The 16,068-nt window shown below is 57.9% G+C and overlaps 1 protein-coding gene across 1 annotated transcript in view; it reads left to right on the top strand.

Annotated features, from left to right (window-relative positions):
* Positions 1 to 2,426: 2,426 nt before the first annotated feature.
* KCNC1 (potassium voltage-gated channel subfamily C member 1) overlaps positions 2,427 to 16,068 on the top strand; it is a 44,717-nt gene continuing 31,075 nt past the window's right edge. Inside the window, exon 1 of the mRNA XM_036116316.2 lies at positions 2,427 to 4,282. Within this exon, the coding sequence (XP_035972209.1) occupies positions 3,713 to 4,282 (570 nt within the window). The 5' untranslated portion in view covers positions 2,427 to 3,712. The remainder of the gene's footprint in view (positions 4,283 to 16,068) is intronic.

Here is a 16,068-nt window from a genome sequence, read left to right as displayed (position 1 = left end):
CTCCTGCCTCTCTTTTTCTAATACAACCTCTAGGGCCAGGCCTGACCAGGGCTCCTAATCATGAAACTTCCCGCTACTAGCAGCCTCTCTCTATCTCTCCATCTCTCCACCTGTCCACTACATAGGACACCCTTCAGCTTCCCACTGTGGCTCACCATGGGGTAGTGGCCTGAGTGGGCTCTGCACTGACTCCCTGAGAGATCCTGGGTATGACCTTCCCCTGACACAGCCTCGGTCAGGGCTCCAGATTCTCCTGGCCTCTGACACTGGGATGCTAGGATCCCAGGCCCTCTCTTGGCCTTTTTCAACTCATCTAACTCTGAACGAGGAGCTGCCGTGTTCTGGGCACTGTGGAGGAAAGCAAATGAGCAGCAACCCCGGAGGAGCTGGTAGTCCATTTTGGGGAAAAAGATGAGTTATAGTGAAAGCTGGGGAGCGATACTCTGATCCAATGTGGGCCTTCCTGCAAGAGAGGGAAAAGGGGGAATCCTGGGCCTCTATGGCTGGTGGAAACACCGAAGGCTTTCCGAGAGAGAAGAGGGATGGCTGGCTGGAAGGAAGAGAAGGTTTGGAGAGGACTCTTCCTGGTTTCTCCCCATCTTGATATCTCCCAGCCACGTGTGTGCATGTGTGTGTGTGTCTGTGTGCGTGTGTGTTCATCTCTCTGTGTCCACCTTTTTCTTTTCTTTCTGGGGGTCCCCATTTCTCTGTTTTATCACCTGCTTGGATTGGGGCAGAGCTTTCTGAGAGCCTGTGTCCTGGGGAATCTGAATTTGGGTGAGGCTGAGCTGCACCAGGTCAGGCCTCCTTCTCGTTAGGGGATGGGGATCACACTGATCACAGTGAGAGAGACACTTAAAAGCACTCTTATGCCTGCATTACTCTGAGATTGAAGGGGAAACAATTCCTGTTTAGATCAATCTCTGGAGGGAAGAGGTGCCATCCTGGCCTCAGACTCCGGCCCTCTCTTTGCCTCTGTCTATCTCTGCCCCCGTTTCTGCCCTAACTCTGCCTCTCTCTGTTTCTGCCATTGCCTTTCTCCCATCGCTCATGTCATGTTCTGCCCCTCGCCCTTTCCAACCTTCTCCACTCCTCCAAACCTTTCCCTACCACACACAGATTTCCCTGGGCTGGGATTTCCCTGGCCAAGTGAGGAGAGAGATGTCTAAGACACAGCTTTGTCCCCAGGCTCACAGCCGTGTCCACAGGTCAGTGTAGAGGGACAGCTGTCTGCACAGTTAGCAAGTGCCGACAGGTAAATAAGAGCCTCCTGTCTTCTTAATTAAATCGCCCTTTGTCCAGGCAGCCTTGTGTTCGATTGGGTTGGGCTGGGATCAATAAGCCTCTTTCCTGGTGCAGCCAACCCTGGAGCTGGGCCTGACCTCCCCAGCCCTGCTCAGGCCCACCTGCCCTTTTCCCCAAAAGTCTATGAGCCCCTGGAGGGCAAGGTGTCTTGTACCTTTGTGCCTGGGACAGAGTGTGGAATAAGGAAGGAGCAAATGAGTGATTGAGTAAGCTGAAGCACTGGCAGCAAACATGGGCCAGAAAGGCTTGGAGCCCAAACTGTAACCCCCACCCCCAAGATCAACTGAGAAACTGTGGGAATCACAGCAGGAACTGCTCCCATCCAGCTCCCCAGCACAACATCAGCTTACTGCCCAGGGAGGCTGAAGCCCAACGGGGAGAGGGGGGATGTCAATGTTCAGGACCACTAGGAGCAGTTGCTCCTTCTGACCTCTAAGGGCAGAATACCTTTTTCATAAGGGATCCCCACGTAGGGATCCAGAGCTAGTGTGGGAGGGTCAGTGAGCTGGGATCAGTATGGCAGGGCTTGTGGCCCTCAATGGGAGACTAGGGTCAGCCTGGAGTTATGAAGGGCCCAAGGTGAGGAAGGGGTCGAAAGGCAAACCTAGGGTTCCAGGATTATTGGGTTGTTAGGAGGGCTTAGAGGACAGCGTTGTGTGTTGTGTGTTTGGAGGATATTATTTTGGAGTCCATTCAAGAGGGACCTATGACAGGATCACGGGAGCTCCAGGTTCCGCAGAAAAGGCAGGTATTAAAGGTTGCTTGGAGCCGCCAATGCTGGTCCAGGTCAAGGTGTCTCTGATAGCGGTTGGGGGCGTCGCATTTCACAAGGAATAAGAGAGTACCTCGTTTGGAAGGAGAGGGACGGGTGCCGACGCCCTTCTAACCTCAGTCTGACCCGGGGGGCGCAGGCCTAGACTTCTCCCGGAGCCCCCGCCCATCGCATGGCGCTCCCCCAGGGCGGAGCGTCGGCGGGTCCCCCCCGAGCAGCAGGAGCCACGCGGGGCTGGCGCCCCCAGCGCCGGGGTTGAGGGAGGCCGGCTCCGCGCCGGGCTGGGAGGGGGGCGCGGAATCGGGGCTTTTTAGGACCCAGCGCGGCGCCTCCCTCCGGGGGCGAGTGCGGCTGCGCGCGCCGTGTGCTTGTGTCCGGAGAGCGGCGGGCTGGACGCGGACCGCGCGAGCGAGCGAGCAAGCGAGCAAGCGAGCAAGCGAGCAAGCGAGCCTAGCAGCAGCCCGGGCGGCAGCAGCGTCGCGGCGGCGGCGGCCGCTCCGCGCCTCGCCTCCCCGGCCTCGCCGGCTTGGCCGGCCTCGCCTCGCCGCGCCTGGACCCGCCACCCCCGCCTCCCGGTCGCGACCGCCGCAGCCCCCTCGCCTTGACCCGCACCTTCAACCGCCTGCCCGAAGCGGGGCGCGAAGCGCGGGGCGCAGAGGCACCGGAGTCGGTGCCCACCGGCCTCGCAGACCGAAGCCAGCCCGGAGAAACCCCGTGCCCGGCCCCGCGCAGCTCCGCCACAGCCCGGGAGCTGTCCCTTCAGCACCGCCGCCGGAGCCAGAGCGTAGCCCCGCGGAAGCCCAGCTCAAGGCGGAGCGCGCACCGAGCGCAGCGCTCCGCGGCCGCCGCACCGAGCAGCGCCCCGGGTGCCCCTGCCCAGGGGGCCCGCCATCTCCTCCAAGAGGCGGGGAGAAGGATCGAGGAGGGCGGGCGGGCAGGCAGGCGCGCCCGCCACCGGGGGGAGCAGGCAGCCAGGCAAGGAGAGAGGGAGGGGGCCGGAGCCCGCCCTGCGCCCCGAGCTGCAGCCCGGCCACGCAGGGAGGAAGGCAACGGTCATCCATCTCCCCAGCGCCGAGAGCGCGCTGCGGCGACCACCGCACAGCAGAGCGCGAATTTCCCGGCCCCCTCTCCACCCTTCCCCCTTCCGGGGGCTGATCTATCTGTCCGGCCTTTGGAGCAGCTGACCTTCCCCCAAAAAAGCTTTGTGTCAATTTCTTCATTTTCCCGCTGAGATGGGGACGGGAGCCCGGCCCCCCAACCCTCTTTTCCCTCCTCCCGGGGCTCGCCGCTGAGCGCCGTCCCTCTCCCTCCCTTCCTCCCTCCCTTCCTCCCTCCCTTTCTTCCTCCCTTCTTTCCTCCTCTGCCTCCTCCGCAGCCGGACCCGCTCCCTCCCCACATCTGGCGCCTAGAGACCCCTGGGATCCCGCGCACACTCCCCTGGACCAGCACCCGACAGAAAGCGCCCCGAGGGGCTTGGGTCGCTCTTGGGGTGGCCAGAGCCACCATCCTCTGTACCCCCCGACGGCTGGGGGGAGGGGGGAGGAGGCCCTGCGCCCCCCTCCCCGGCGCCAACTCCCCCTGGCGGCCGCTCCCATGGGTGTCGCTGGGCCGCGCCATGCCTAAGGGGGCGCCGCGATGGGCCAAGGGGACGAGAGCGAGCGCATCGTGATCAACGTGGGCGGCACGCGCCACCAGACGTACCGCTCGACGCTGCGCACGCTGCCCGGCACGCGGCTCGCCTGGCTGGCGGAGCCCGACGCCCACAGCCATTTCGACTATGACCCGCGCGCCGACGAGTTCTTTTTCGACCGCCACCCAGGCGTCTTCGCGCACATCCTGAACTACTATCGCACTGGCAAGCTGCACTGCCCCGCCGACGTGTGCGGGCCACTCTATGAAGAGGAGCTGGCCTTCTGGGGCATCGACGAGACCGACGTGGAGCCCTGCTGCTGGATGACTTACCGCCAGCATCGCGACGCAGAGGAGGCGCTCGATAGCTTTGGCGGCGCACCCCTTGACAACAGCGCCGACGACGCGGACGCCGACGGCCCCGGCGACTCAGGTGACGGTGAGGACGAGCTGGAGATGACCAAGCGCCTGGCGCTTAGCGACTCCCCGGACGGCCGGCCAGGCGGCTTCTGGCGCCGCTGGCAGCCGCGCATCTGGGCGCTCTTCGAGGACCCCTACTCCTCCCGCTACGCGCGGGTAAGTGACAACCTATCCATCAGAAGATCCTCTGCCTCCCTGGGGCGGGGGTGGATTCGAGAACTGGCGCCTAGAGAGTCAGAACTGAAAGGAGTGTGTGTGTGTGTGTGTGTGTGTGTGTGTGTGTGTGTGTGTGTATGTGTGTGTACGTATGAGAACGTGTATAAAAGGGGGGATAAAAGAGAGGTTGCTCTTTGAGGGGGACTAGTTTTGTAGGTATGTAAGGTCTGTGTCTGTATTTCCAAATTAAATATGTATGAGTGAGTACAAATGGGTGTTTGTGTGTATGAGTAGATTGTGTGTGCATATTTATGTGAGTATGGTGGTGTCGATTTGGGTAGGTAAAGTATTAGTGGGAATGAGAGAACATGTTTGTATGTTTGAGTGTGCAGGAGTGCCTATGCGTGCATATTTGTGTCTTTGCAGATGTACCCTGGGAGGATGTGAACTGCCCTTTAGATTTTGGTGTGGGGAGGGAAGCTGGGAGCCCTTCCTCCCTCCCGGGTAAAAGGCATCTGGAGCCAGTCAGGGCCTGTAGAGGAGGGCTTGCCCTGGTCTGCTGCTTGAGACAGACCACCCCTCCCCAGGGAGTAACCTCAGGCTGCTGTGAAGAGATGGTCAAGGGGGAATCTTTATGGCTAATTAATAGCTTGGTAGTTGGTATGGGCCTGGGCTGTGGGGAGGGTGATGTGGCCCCTCTGAGACCTGTTCCTGGGAACACAGCCTGTCCTTCTTCATCAAAAGGGAAGGGTTTTGGAGGGGGCCACTAGGCTTTGCCTGTGCTTCCTCTGGGACCTGTCAGGGGAAGAGTGGGGGGTTCTAAAGGGGAACCTGCAAGAAGGTGTGTGGGGTGGGTGTGTCTTCATCGGCCACTCCCCTTTAGTGATAGCAGCTTGTTACAGGAGAGAAAGGGCACCCTGCTGCTGACCTTGGCCTTTCAGAGGCTTCTCTGGATTGGTTTCTTCATCTGTAAAATGGGAGAGGGGGTCTGGTGAAATCTAAGGGTCTTTACTGCTTCACTGAGCCCAAAGGGAAACACTGGTAGCAACCACCTACCCTGGAGGAGACACCCCTTGCATTCACTGAGCTCTGCAAGGTCTGAATGGGGCCTAAAGCATGAGGGGGAGGGTCAGAGTTGGGAATTCAAAGCAGAGCCCCCCCCTCCCCGAACCCCCTACTAGGCAAACTACTGCTCTTTTTTACTGTTCCACATCCCTTCCCTCCTGCCCCCTGGAGCCAAGGTTGGGAAGATGGGGCAGGGGAGGAGGCAGGATCAGTGCTGGGGATCGGTGGGGGAAGGGGACTTGGGGGGCACTGAGGTGTCCATGGGGAGAAAAGGGCTGTTTAGGCACAGGCCTGGTAGATTTGTGACTTAGATAGAACACTCAGTGTTTTAGCGTGTGAGGAAGGGGGCAGCAGGACAGAGTCTTATACATTAAATCCTGGAACAGATGTGTGTGTTGGCGGGGGTGGATAGGGAGAGAACCAAGCCCCTCATTTTGCCTCTGAAGACCCTACACAAGGTCACTCAGGGAGCTAGAGGCGAAGAAAGACTAGAACCTAGGTCTCCTGGGACCCCATCCTCCCCTGAGCTGGCTGCCAGCTCCCTGCCATTCCCAGAATGGACTGGGACCCTCAGAGGTCTACCCTCCCCTCTCCTTTCCTGACAGAGGCCACCATAGCCAGGGGATTATGTAACTGGAGGCTGTGGCTGAGCTGTGGGGAGGGGCAGGAGGAGGGGCACTGGGAGGTTGAACGAGTACATGTTGGGACTGGGGGCATGCTGGGCAAGGCCTGGGTTAGAGCAGCCACCATTCAGCCTGCATTTGACCTTGGACAGCATCTCACCACCACGACCATCCTCCTCGGCCCAGGAAGGAAGGAGAAGGCCCAACTTCCTCATTGTCCTTTTGCCCACCTGCTCCCTAGTAAGAGGCTGGATCCTCCCACCCCAGGGCTTGGGCTCAGCTTTAGGGTTCTGAGCTGTGTTCCTGACTTTCAGGATAGGCCGGGGACATGTGGGACAGGTTCCAGCCCCATCACTGTCCATCTTCTTCCACCTGACTCCATGTTCCTAGGCCATGGGGTGGCCTTCGCCCCATGCAGATAAATGGGCTGGTTAGTGTGGTTTGGGGTCCTATTGGTGTTCGAAACCTTACAGAAAAGTCCTGATTGTCTCAAGTGTTCATTGAAGAGCAGACTCTAAGGGAAGAGCTGGGGTGTAGTGGGGAGGTGGAGGTGGGCTAGAAACCCCCCACCATCGGTGCCACCTCCTTCTTTTCCCAGTAGCCTCATAGAGTCATTCTAACGCCTTCGGGTGACATATGAGGACACTGAGGCTCACAGAGGAGGGACCTGCCCAAGGGCACTCAAGAACTGAGGGCAGAGCCTGGATTAGAACCCAGGCTTCCTGCTGCACTCCAGGCTGGCCTAGCTGCATTGCGCTGCCTCTCTGCGGCTCATCTGCGCAGGGACCAGCCGGCTGCCTGTCCTTCCTCCCCCTCCATCTTTGCTCTGCTGCTGCTGTCACCTTTGTTTACCCCTCCCCCCCTTCTCAAACTGGTGGGTCAGGATTTGAATTTTTATTCTAGATTCTAGACCAGAATCCTGGATGTGTGTGACATCGTATGTGTGCATGAAAGAAAAGTGGTATGTGTGTGAGAGATATCTGTGTAAGAGGGATTCTCTGTGGGTGCGAGAGACTCTTCATATGTGTGAGAAAAGGCTGGGCAAGAATAACAATACGTGTGAGTGAGACTGGGAGTAGGGTGTGCGTGTGTGTGCACGTGTGCGCGCGCGCGTGTGTGTTTGTGGTGAGACTCTGTGAGAGAGATTCTGTGAGTCTCTGTATCAGAAATTCTGTGTGAATGTGAGAGAGACAGATTCTGTGTGTTTTGAGATGGACCTTGTGTGTGAGAACGAGACAGCGTGGGAGAGAGCGCGTACATAAGAGAGGGAGACTGTACGTGTCAGAGAAATGCCGTGTGTGTGTGTGTGTGTGTGTGTGAGGAACCTGAGGTGAGTGTGTCCGTGTGAGTGTATTGCTGTGTGTGGCGAGTGTGACACTGTACGTGTGGAGCTCTGCATGTGAGGCTGTGTGTGTGTGAGGCTGTGTGCATGAGACCATCTGTGCAGGCGGCCGCATGTGGGGTGGGGGACCCTGCGTGTGGCTCGGGCTGTGTGTGTGTGTGTGTGTGTGTGTGTGTGTGTGAGGCTCTGTGTGTCCGTGTGGCTGTGGGTGCTTGCTTGTGACAGAGACCCTGTGTTGCCCAGGTGTGGGTGTACCTTGAGGAAGATGAAACTCCAGACCAGCTTCCTGCTTGCTCCCTTGATCTCCTGGTCCTCCTGAGCTGCCTTAGTGAGTGGTTTTGCTCCTCACGCCTGTCCTCAGTTGAAATACTGCTCTAGCCCAGGCCATTGCGGATGCGTGGATCAGACAGACAGTGAGGCCACCCTACCCCACCCAGGCCTTCTTGCTGGCCCTGGAAGGTAAGGGCTATTTGGCTGGAGCGGGAGGTCCCATCTGACCTCTTGAGGGCTGACAGTGCGAGCTAGAGCAGCCAGTTCCCTGGGTCCTCTTTCCCGTGCTCTCCTGGGCACCCAGGCTGAGGGGGTGAGGGGTGGGGAGGTGAGCTGGGACAGGACGGGGTGAGGGGTGGACACACACAAGCAAAGGATGGTGGTGACACTATGTGGTGAGGGCCACAAAGGGACTTCCTGGGGCTAGTAGGAGGCCCTGTCCCAGAGGAGGCAATGCTAGGGTAAGCTTTGGGGGGCAGGTAGGAATTAGCCAGGCAGATGGCAGGGGACGGCAGTCCTGGCGAGCGAAGCCATGAGGGTGCGGGAGCAGGGCTGTTGGCAAAGCCTGGGGCGGCCTGCCTTGAAACCTGCCCTTCTCTCTGCCTTGGGGGCTGGTGCGGGCCTTGGCTTTTATCTATGGTTTGCTTGTTTTCATCAGGAACATTGTTCTGTGTCAGGTCAGGGCTAATGGTGGTCCTCGTTCTTTCTGTAGGCCAGAGAGTATCCTTAGTAGGTAGCGTGTGTGTCTGTGTGTACGTGTGTCTGTGTGTGTGTGTGTGTCTGTGTGTGTGTGTGTCTTTGTGTGATGACATCTGTCCCCCTTTCAAATGACAGTCACATGACCTTCCAAATGACAAGGAGGTGCCAGTGGTTCCCAAGCTGGGGAAGCCCCACCAGCCCACTGTCCATCTCTCCTCTGATGCTGGCTCTCTGTCTCTCTGCCTTGTCCCCTGCTCTTTGGGACCCAATGCAGCCCCAACTCCTCCTCAGCTCCCTGGGAGGGAAATGCACTTGGTGGCCGGAGTGAAGAGCCCAGCAAGAGACTTCTGTTCCTCCCTTGGGGTCTTAGCTGACACAGGGCTCTTGGAGTCTTGGTGAGATCCCGGAGGGAGAGAGCCGCTATCGGGGACTTCCTAGACAGCTCCCCACCTCAGAGCCTGCCAGGGCCCCACCTCTAGTCATGGTAACATGTGAAGGAGACCCATGAGCAGTGGAGAAGGGGCTGCTGGGTCACCCTCCCCGCCGCCACCCCACGTGCCCCCCACAACAGTGTGCCCCCCACTTCGTGTTTTTCTCCTTCCTGTGATGCTTTTACAGGTGTCCTTGTGTCTCTGGATGGTACCTTCCCCACATCCCCCCGCCCCAGCTCCCTTGTCAGTGGTGAAAAACCAGAAACGAGTGTCTCCCTGTCCTAGTCTCTCAGACCCTTCACCTCTAAAATGGGCCTAATGATAGAGTTAATGAAAGATTCACTGAGGTCATGTGTGGAGAGCCCCCAGTCACAGGGCCTGGCATGCAGTAAGTGCTCGATAAATATTGGTTGCCATTATCACTCCGATTGGTTGTATTATCCTTCTACTTCATGGCTCTCTAGATTCTGTCCTTTGCCCTCCGTCTCCACGTCCCCCATCCTGGTGCAAGCCACCATTGCTCCCCTGAGACCCACCCCTCCAGCGGTTCCCAGCTGCTCTCCTGCCTTCAGACCCTGGCCCCTCCAGCCCATTCTCTATTTGGCCACCACCGAGAGAGGGCTCTTCAGCTCACGAAACTGTCAGTCTATTCCCTTGCCTGTTTAAAACCCTTCGGTGCTTCCCTGGACCGTACTGGGGCCCCTGCAGCCCTGCCTGCCTCATCAGTCTCCTCTGGCCTGGCTCTCCCCATGGCTCACCGAGCTGCAGCTACCCTGGCCTCATTTCAGTTTCTTGCCTCTGCCTGGCACCCCTGCTTCAGGGCCTTTGCACATGCTGTTCTCCAGGGAGCACTCTTTCCTCCTGGTCTGCACCTCTTCATCCTTCACACCCTGCTTGAAACACTCTTCCTAGGTGATGCCTTCCCAGACCCCACACCCTGGGTCAGGGTTGAGAGTCCTTCCCTTCAGAAAAGCTATCTGGTATGTAATAAAAATGTTCATTAGCAGCCTTGCTTAATTCAGGTTTATCTCTTGCTCCAGACGCTAAGCTTCTTACAAACTCAGTATAATAGGAGCTACTGCTATGACAGATGAGGCAGTTGGGGCCCCGAAAAGAGTGCTTTCCCAAGGCCAAACGTGAGCAGGTGGGGGGCTGGTTCAGAAACCCAGATCTCTAACTCCAGGCTCAGCGGCCTGAGAGCTCTCCTACATCTTCCCCATGCCTCAGGGAGCGTTTAGAGTCCTGTACCCTGGAGGCAGGTATCTGTGCTCCTTAACTCTGGGCAGAAGGCCGGCCATCTGCCAGAAGCTTTGGGAAGATTGGCTTGAGCTTCCCAGAGAGGAGGGCCGGTTGTCCTAGAGGTGGGGGAAGGAATCTGGAGGGGGCTCATTTCAGGGCCCGCTGCCTAGGCCAGGGATCTCGGGGCCTCCCAAGACAGCTGAATATAGTGCTATGGCTATTCTGAGCGGTCCCATGACCAGTGTGCTCACTCTGGACCGAAAGGTCAGGGCGGCCTCGAGCCACTGCGTCCCAGCGGCCCCTAGGCTAGCACTGGCCTGAGCGTCCCTTCCCCAGAGGCAGGGTCAGAGGAAAAGGCAGCCTAAGAGGCTCCTGAGACTATGGGCTGCCCAGGCTTGATTCATGGGGACCAGCTGGGTGGGAGCCACCACCTGCCACATGCATGGGGCTGTCTGGGTGCCCCTGGACCCTCTCTAGCCACTGCCCTCATCCCGTGGAGGAGAAGCAGACTCAGAGAGGGGACGACACTTGCCCAAGACCACACAGGGCATCAGTGAAACTCAAACTCTCACCCCAAGCCTCTTGGCCCAGGGCCTGGCCATTTGCATTTCCATTGGCTCTCAGTTTTAACAGAACACCAAGTACTACCTGGGCATGCTGTTCTCTTACTTACCCCCATTATTTCCTCTCCTGAGGAAGGGAGATGAAGCAGTCAGCTGCCCTCCCACCTCCCTTCTCCACGCCCCCCACCGCCGGGGCCCAGCACAGCTGGTTGAGATATCTGCAGGTCATTCAACCCAGAGTTGGCCCCAATTCTGTTCTTATCATCCTCCTAGCAGGATTTTTCTAGAACCCCTTTCCTTTCTTGAATCATAATACTAACGGCTGCTATTTACGAAAGCATTTACTATGTATCCTTCTTAAGGGCTTCATTTCCATATTCTCATTTAATTCTCACCAAACTGCCATGGAACTGTATCATTATCATCACGTCAGCGTCACAGATGAGGCTGCTGAGGCTCGAAGAGGCTAGTAACTTATCCAAGGTCACTTAGCTCCCGAGCGGGAGAGCCAGAGTTCACACCTGGGCTGCCCGACACTGGGACTCTGTCCGAAACCACTGCTCAGGACTACCTCCCATCGCTGTTCCAGGAGAGTGGGGGCTCTGGCCCAGGCTTGGGTTTCCTCCCCCAGCAAACACTCTTTCCCCACAACCTGTCCAGGAATCCTGCTCATCAAGTTCTGGCCCCTGAACTTGGGTAGATAAGGGTCCAGGCTCGTGGGCTAAGAGGTGCTCTGGCAGCCCCCAGGAAGAGGGTCTTCAGAAGGTGCCTCATTGCCCCCCACCAGCCATGCAGGCCCTGGGGCTCCATATGCCTGCGGGAAATGGCAGAGGGCTCAGGGAGGATCCGAAGCGCTCCAGCATGAGGTGATAGATACATGGGGGAAGCGAGGGGTAATGCTGGCCCTCCTCAACTCGGCATTCGAGGCCTTCTGCTCTGGAACCTGGCCATGAGTTGCTCCCTTCTGCCAGGCTCCTCCCTGGCCTCCTCATCTTCAGCCCTCATTCCAACCTCTGGGTCTTTGCTTATCTATTTCCTTCTCTCAGTGTCCCTTCGAGATTTGCTGAATGTGACAACCCATCCCGCAAGGCCCCTAATGCCTACCCTGGCCGCTCCTGCCCCGGCTGACCACATTTGGGAGTGAGGGTTGGGCATGGAGTCGCCAGACTTGCATGATTTGAGCTGGAGGTCAGTGGGGCACTTCTGGAGGCCTGTGGCTGGGGGCAGGCAGGCCGTCAGGATCAAGGACCAGCTCAGGTGCACGGAGAGATGAGGCCACAGACAATTCCCCAGTTGTGGGCATCGGGCAACTGAGCCAGAACAAGATCTGTAGCCAGGCCATTAAACCAACCCAGGCTCCCTTGGGCAAGTCTCACCACCCCCTCAGGCTGCAGGGTTTGCCTCTGTAAACTGCAGAGGTCATTCCAAATGACCAAGTCCCTTCCCAGCGCTGACATTCCAGGAGTCTAAGAATTCTGGGCTTCAGCTTCCCAGAGTCGCTGTGGGAGCCAAGTTAGTCCTTCCCTGTCTCTCCGTCCACATCTTCAGCCCCGCTCCTCTCTAGGACACATTTGAGCTCTCCTGCCAAGGGCCCTGACACCAAGCGGGCAGGAGCCCCAGGGAAGGGCTCTGAAGAGCTTCCTCCTTTCCTCTTACATTCATTCAGGCTCTCTCAACCTGCTCTCATGCATTCCTTCAAAGCACAGTAATCACACCCTGCCTGGCTTGCCACTGTGACCACTGTGAACCATCCCTGGCTCACGCAGCCACTCTCAGGCATGAACCTGTGCGGCCCCCCTCCTCAGGGTGTGCGTGCTCAGGCCCAGCAGGTGGCACCTGTTTGCCCTCTCCTCCAGGCCCTTCTCTTGTCTATGTGCCCTCTGGGAGTTGCAGAGAGGGGCACTCAGAGAGGAGACGCCATGTCAGCTGTAGGGGCTGGGGCAGGCCCGGGCGGCTAGCTTCAGTGGTGAAGGGGCGCTGTGGAGACGGTTGCCGTGAGCTCCTTCTGTGCTGGTTGGGGCTGGCCTGGGGCCAGGGCTCTTTGCAGTAGTTGTGCTGGGGGCTGCAGGGATGGTTGCTGGAGGATTCCCACCCACGGCTGACTCTCAGATTACTTGGGCTGCTTCCAAAAGGTCAGGCTCCTGGGCTCTGTCCCTCAAGAATTTGATTCCTAGATCTGGGGGCAGGGCTGCTCAGGATGTTGGCTCCACGCTCGGGTGATGCTCACGCTCAGCGAGGGAGACTCTGCATCGGGGGCTGGGACATAGGGCTCTTGCTATGTGCCGTGGACCTCTGACCAACGGCATCAACATCACCTGGGTACTGGGTGGAAATGAAGAGTTTCAGGCTCCACCGGAGACCTCCTGATTCAGAACCTTCATTTTAACGAGATCCCCAGATGAATCATACATACACTCGATTCCGAGAAGTGCTGAGGCGGGCAGCCATTCCCAGTTGAGGGGAAGTATCAGGACACAGAGAAGCCTGAATGGGTGTGTGCAGGTTGGCAGAGCTTCACGGGGGGTGATTCTGATCTTTCCTTGTGCCCAAGATGTTGGCATCAGGGTGGCAGGCCTGGGGATGAGGCCCAGGTCAGTAAGTGCCAACTGCATCTGTGAGTTCTCAGACCAAAACCCTTGTCACCATCCTTGATTCCTCCCTTTCTCTCATGCATCAGCAAATCCTGTTGCCTCCATGTTGAAAGCATCCCAGAACCCAACTGCGTCACATCACCTCCACCGCTAGGTCCCTAGTTGAAGCCACCATCTTCTCTCCCCTGGCTTACTGTGAACTGTCCCCCGCCAGCTCCTTCTCCACACGCAGCCTGGGCCGTCCCGGGTAAAATGCTCGTCAGACCAAGCCACCTCCATGCTCTACTAACCCGGGCTTCCCGTCTCACCCAGGGAGGAGCCCAAGTCCTTCTGAGAGTTATAGGGCTCCACATGAGCGCCTGGCACCTGCCATCCCCCTTCTGCTCTCCTGCCTCTCTCCTGCTCCTCATTCTGGTCTCCTTGGTTTTCCACCAGCACAGTGCTTGTGCTTCTGCCGCAGGACCCTTACTCTTGCTGTTCCCTCCACTTGGAGCACTGCCCGCCCCCCCCCCCACCTGCTTCAGGTCTAGACTCAGATGTCATTAGCTCAGATCAACCCCCTGGCTTTCCCTCCCCCCATTCCATGCTCTCCTGTTTCCTCATTTGCATTAACACCATCTAATGTATTTTACTTATTTACCTTGTTTGTTGTCTGTTTCTTTCACTAGAAGAACCTAGAACAGGACCTGGCAGGTAATGGGTGCCAAATAAATATTTATTGAGAGGATGGATAAGGAGGCCAGAGTTCCAGACCTAGGTCAGACGTTGGCAGCACACCTTTGAGCCTGTTCCTGGCTGACCCCCTTCTTCCTTGCCTCACCCGGGGACACAATGCCTCCATCCCCGAGCCGAAGGAATCGGGGAGAGACAGAGGCTGAAGCAATGCTGGGAGGGCCAGTGTCCTGGTCAGGCCTGGGGGTGCGTCCCAAACCAGGACACACGAGCTCTCACACAAGGACACCGGTGTTGCAGGCACAGTGTTCGCAGGCCCAGGTGGTCGGGCCCAGTGCCCAAGTGTCACTTCTCTCGCGACTCCTCCTGGAGGCCAGCCAGGCTCTTCCCTCTCCCTCCCCGTCTTCTTCTCCATCCCCCTCCTTCTCTTCTCTGTCCCTCCCGTCATCCCCTTCCCTCTATGAGTTACTGGCTGTCAACACAGACTCTTCCCCTTGAAAGCCTAGGATGCTTTTTGTCCGAAGGTCCCCTGCTAGGAGCCCCAGTCACGTGTTCAGCTGAAAGTGGGTGGGCCTCGAGGCCCCACCTGGTAGTGTGACCTGGAGTCCAGGTCTCTTAAGAGCGTGGCCTCTGGAGCCAGGAGGCCCGCATTCAAGTCCCGGCCCTACCACGTCCCAGCTGTGTGACCTTGGACAAGTTCCCTAACCTGTCTGTACCTCGAGAGAGATATTAATAGCACCTGACTCATAGGGAAGTCGAGAGGCTTGAATGTGTTAAGCACTTAGCCCAGAACCCGAAACATAATAAGTGCTTAATTATCGTAGGTTCCATTATTGTCTTTTTGCCGGTGCTTGGCTCTAGAAGACCAAAACCATCAGCTGTTCGCTGTCTGCTTCCTTCTTTCAGCAACTGACTCTCCTTTCAAATAACTCTCTAGGGGGTCACCTCACCTACCTTGGCCCTGGTCTGTCTCCCAGGGGCCAGATTTCAGGGGTGTCATCCTGGCGGGCTTGGATTCTGTCTTGCTTTCTGCCACAAACCTGCTGTGCATCATAGGCAGATCCTGGCCTCCTCTGACCCTCAGTCTCCCCACTGGTTGGCATGGGCCACTGGTCCAGCTCTGCCCCCCTGTCCCGGTGTAGTGGGCATTGGGGGTGGAAGATGGAAGTTGTGCATGCAGAGTAGAGGGGCAAGGAGGGCTGTTGACATCTGTGGTGGGGAGCCAGGCATGGGCCCCTGAGACGCTGATAAGAGTATCAGTGTGGAGGGGGCTGGTGGGCAGGGGCCATGTATCCCAGCTTCGGGCCATGAAATGCGTTACTTTATAGGGGATGCGTGGGCACAGCGAGCATTAGCCGCAAGGGCCAGGCAGACCCCAGATGCTGTTGGGGCCCGGGGCTTCTGTTGGTGCCAGGGGGCGGTGCCCACTCGGGCTGGCCTACCCCGCCAGGCCGACGCCAGGCTGGGTGGGGACGAGCTAATATTAGCTGGGGCAGCCCCAGACAGCTGAGCTCAGGGGGCCTCGGGAGCTTCACTGGGCCCAGGCTTAGATGTTGCTTTGGCCTGGGCCACAGCAGCCAAAGGAAGCTTTCTCAAGCCTGTGCATGGCCTTGGATGCCCCTTCGACCCTGGCCCCGTCCAGACCTTCCCCAGACGTAGCCTGGCAGCCCTGCTCCTGCTTCACTCTGGCTCAAGGCCTGGCCACAAGTCCCTGGCCCCCTGCCCATGATGTGCCCCCACCTTACCTCTTTCCTTGTCCATCCACAGTGCAGGAAGGGCCTTCTCTCCCTACACCCCTACTCTACTCATAAGGACGTTCTCTGTAACTCCTGCCAGGGGCTGCTGTTAGTATTCATTTGTTCATTCGTCCATTCAACACATATTTATTAAGTGCCTACTTACTAGGGGGCAGGCACTGTTCTAGAAGCTGGCCCTGGAGTAAAGAACAAAACAGTCAAAAATTCCTGCCCTCAAGAAGCTTACATTCTAGTGCAGGGAGAATAAAAAGAAATAAATGGATACATGAATATAAAGTGTGTCCAATGGTGGGGAGTGCCATGGAGATACATCACGGAGGGTAGGGCCCAGGAAGGGCAGGGGGGAGGACTTTAACTAGTGTGGCAGGAAAGGCCTCCCTGAGCAGGTGATGTTTCAGCAAAGACTTGAAGCCGGTGAGGGAGGGAGACATATGACATCTGGGGAACAGAGGTCATGAGACATGCAGAAGCCCTGAGCGGGCACGTATGCCTGGGGGGTCAAGCCCCGGCGAGAGGCCGCTGTCCAGGGCTGAG

Source organism: Halichoerus grypus, chromosome 11, assembly GCF_964656455.1.
Source record: "Halichoerus grypus chromosome 11, mHalGry1.hap1.1, whole genome shotgun sequence".
In the NCBI taxonomy this organism is placed as follows: Eukaryota; Metazoa; Chordata; class Mammalia; order Carnivora; family Phocidae; genus Halichoerus; species Halichoerus grypus.
This window is presented reverse-complemented; position numbering and strand designations above follow the sequence as displayed.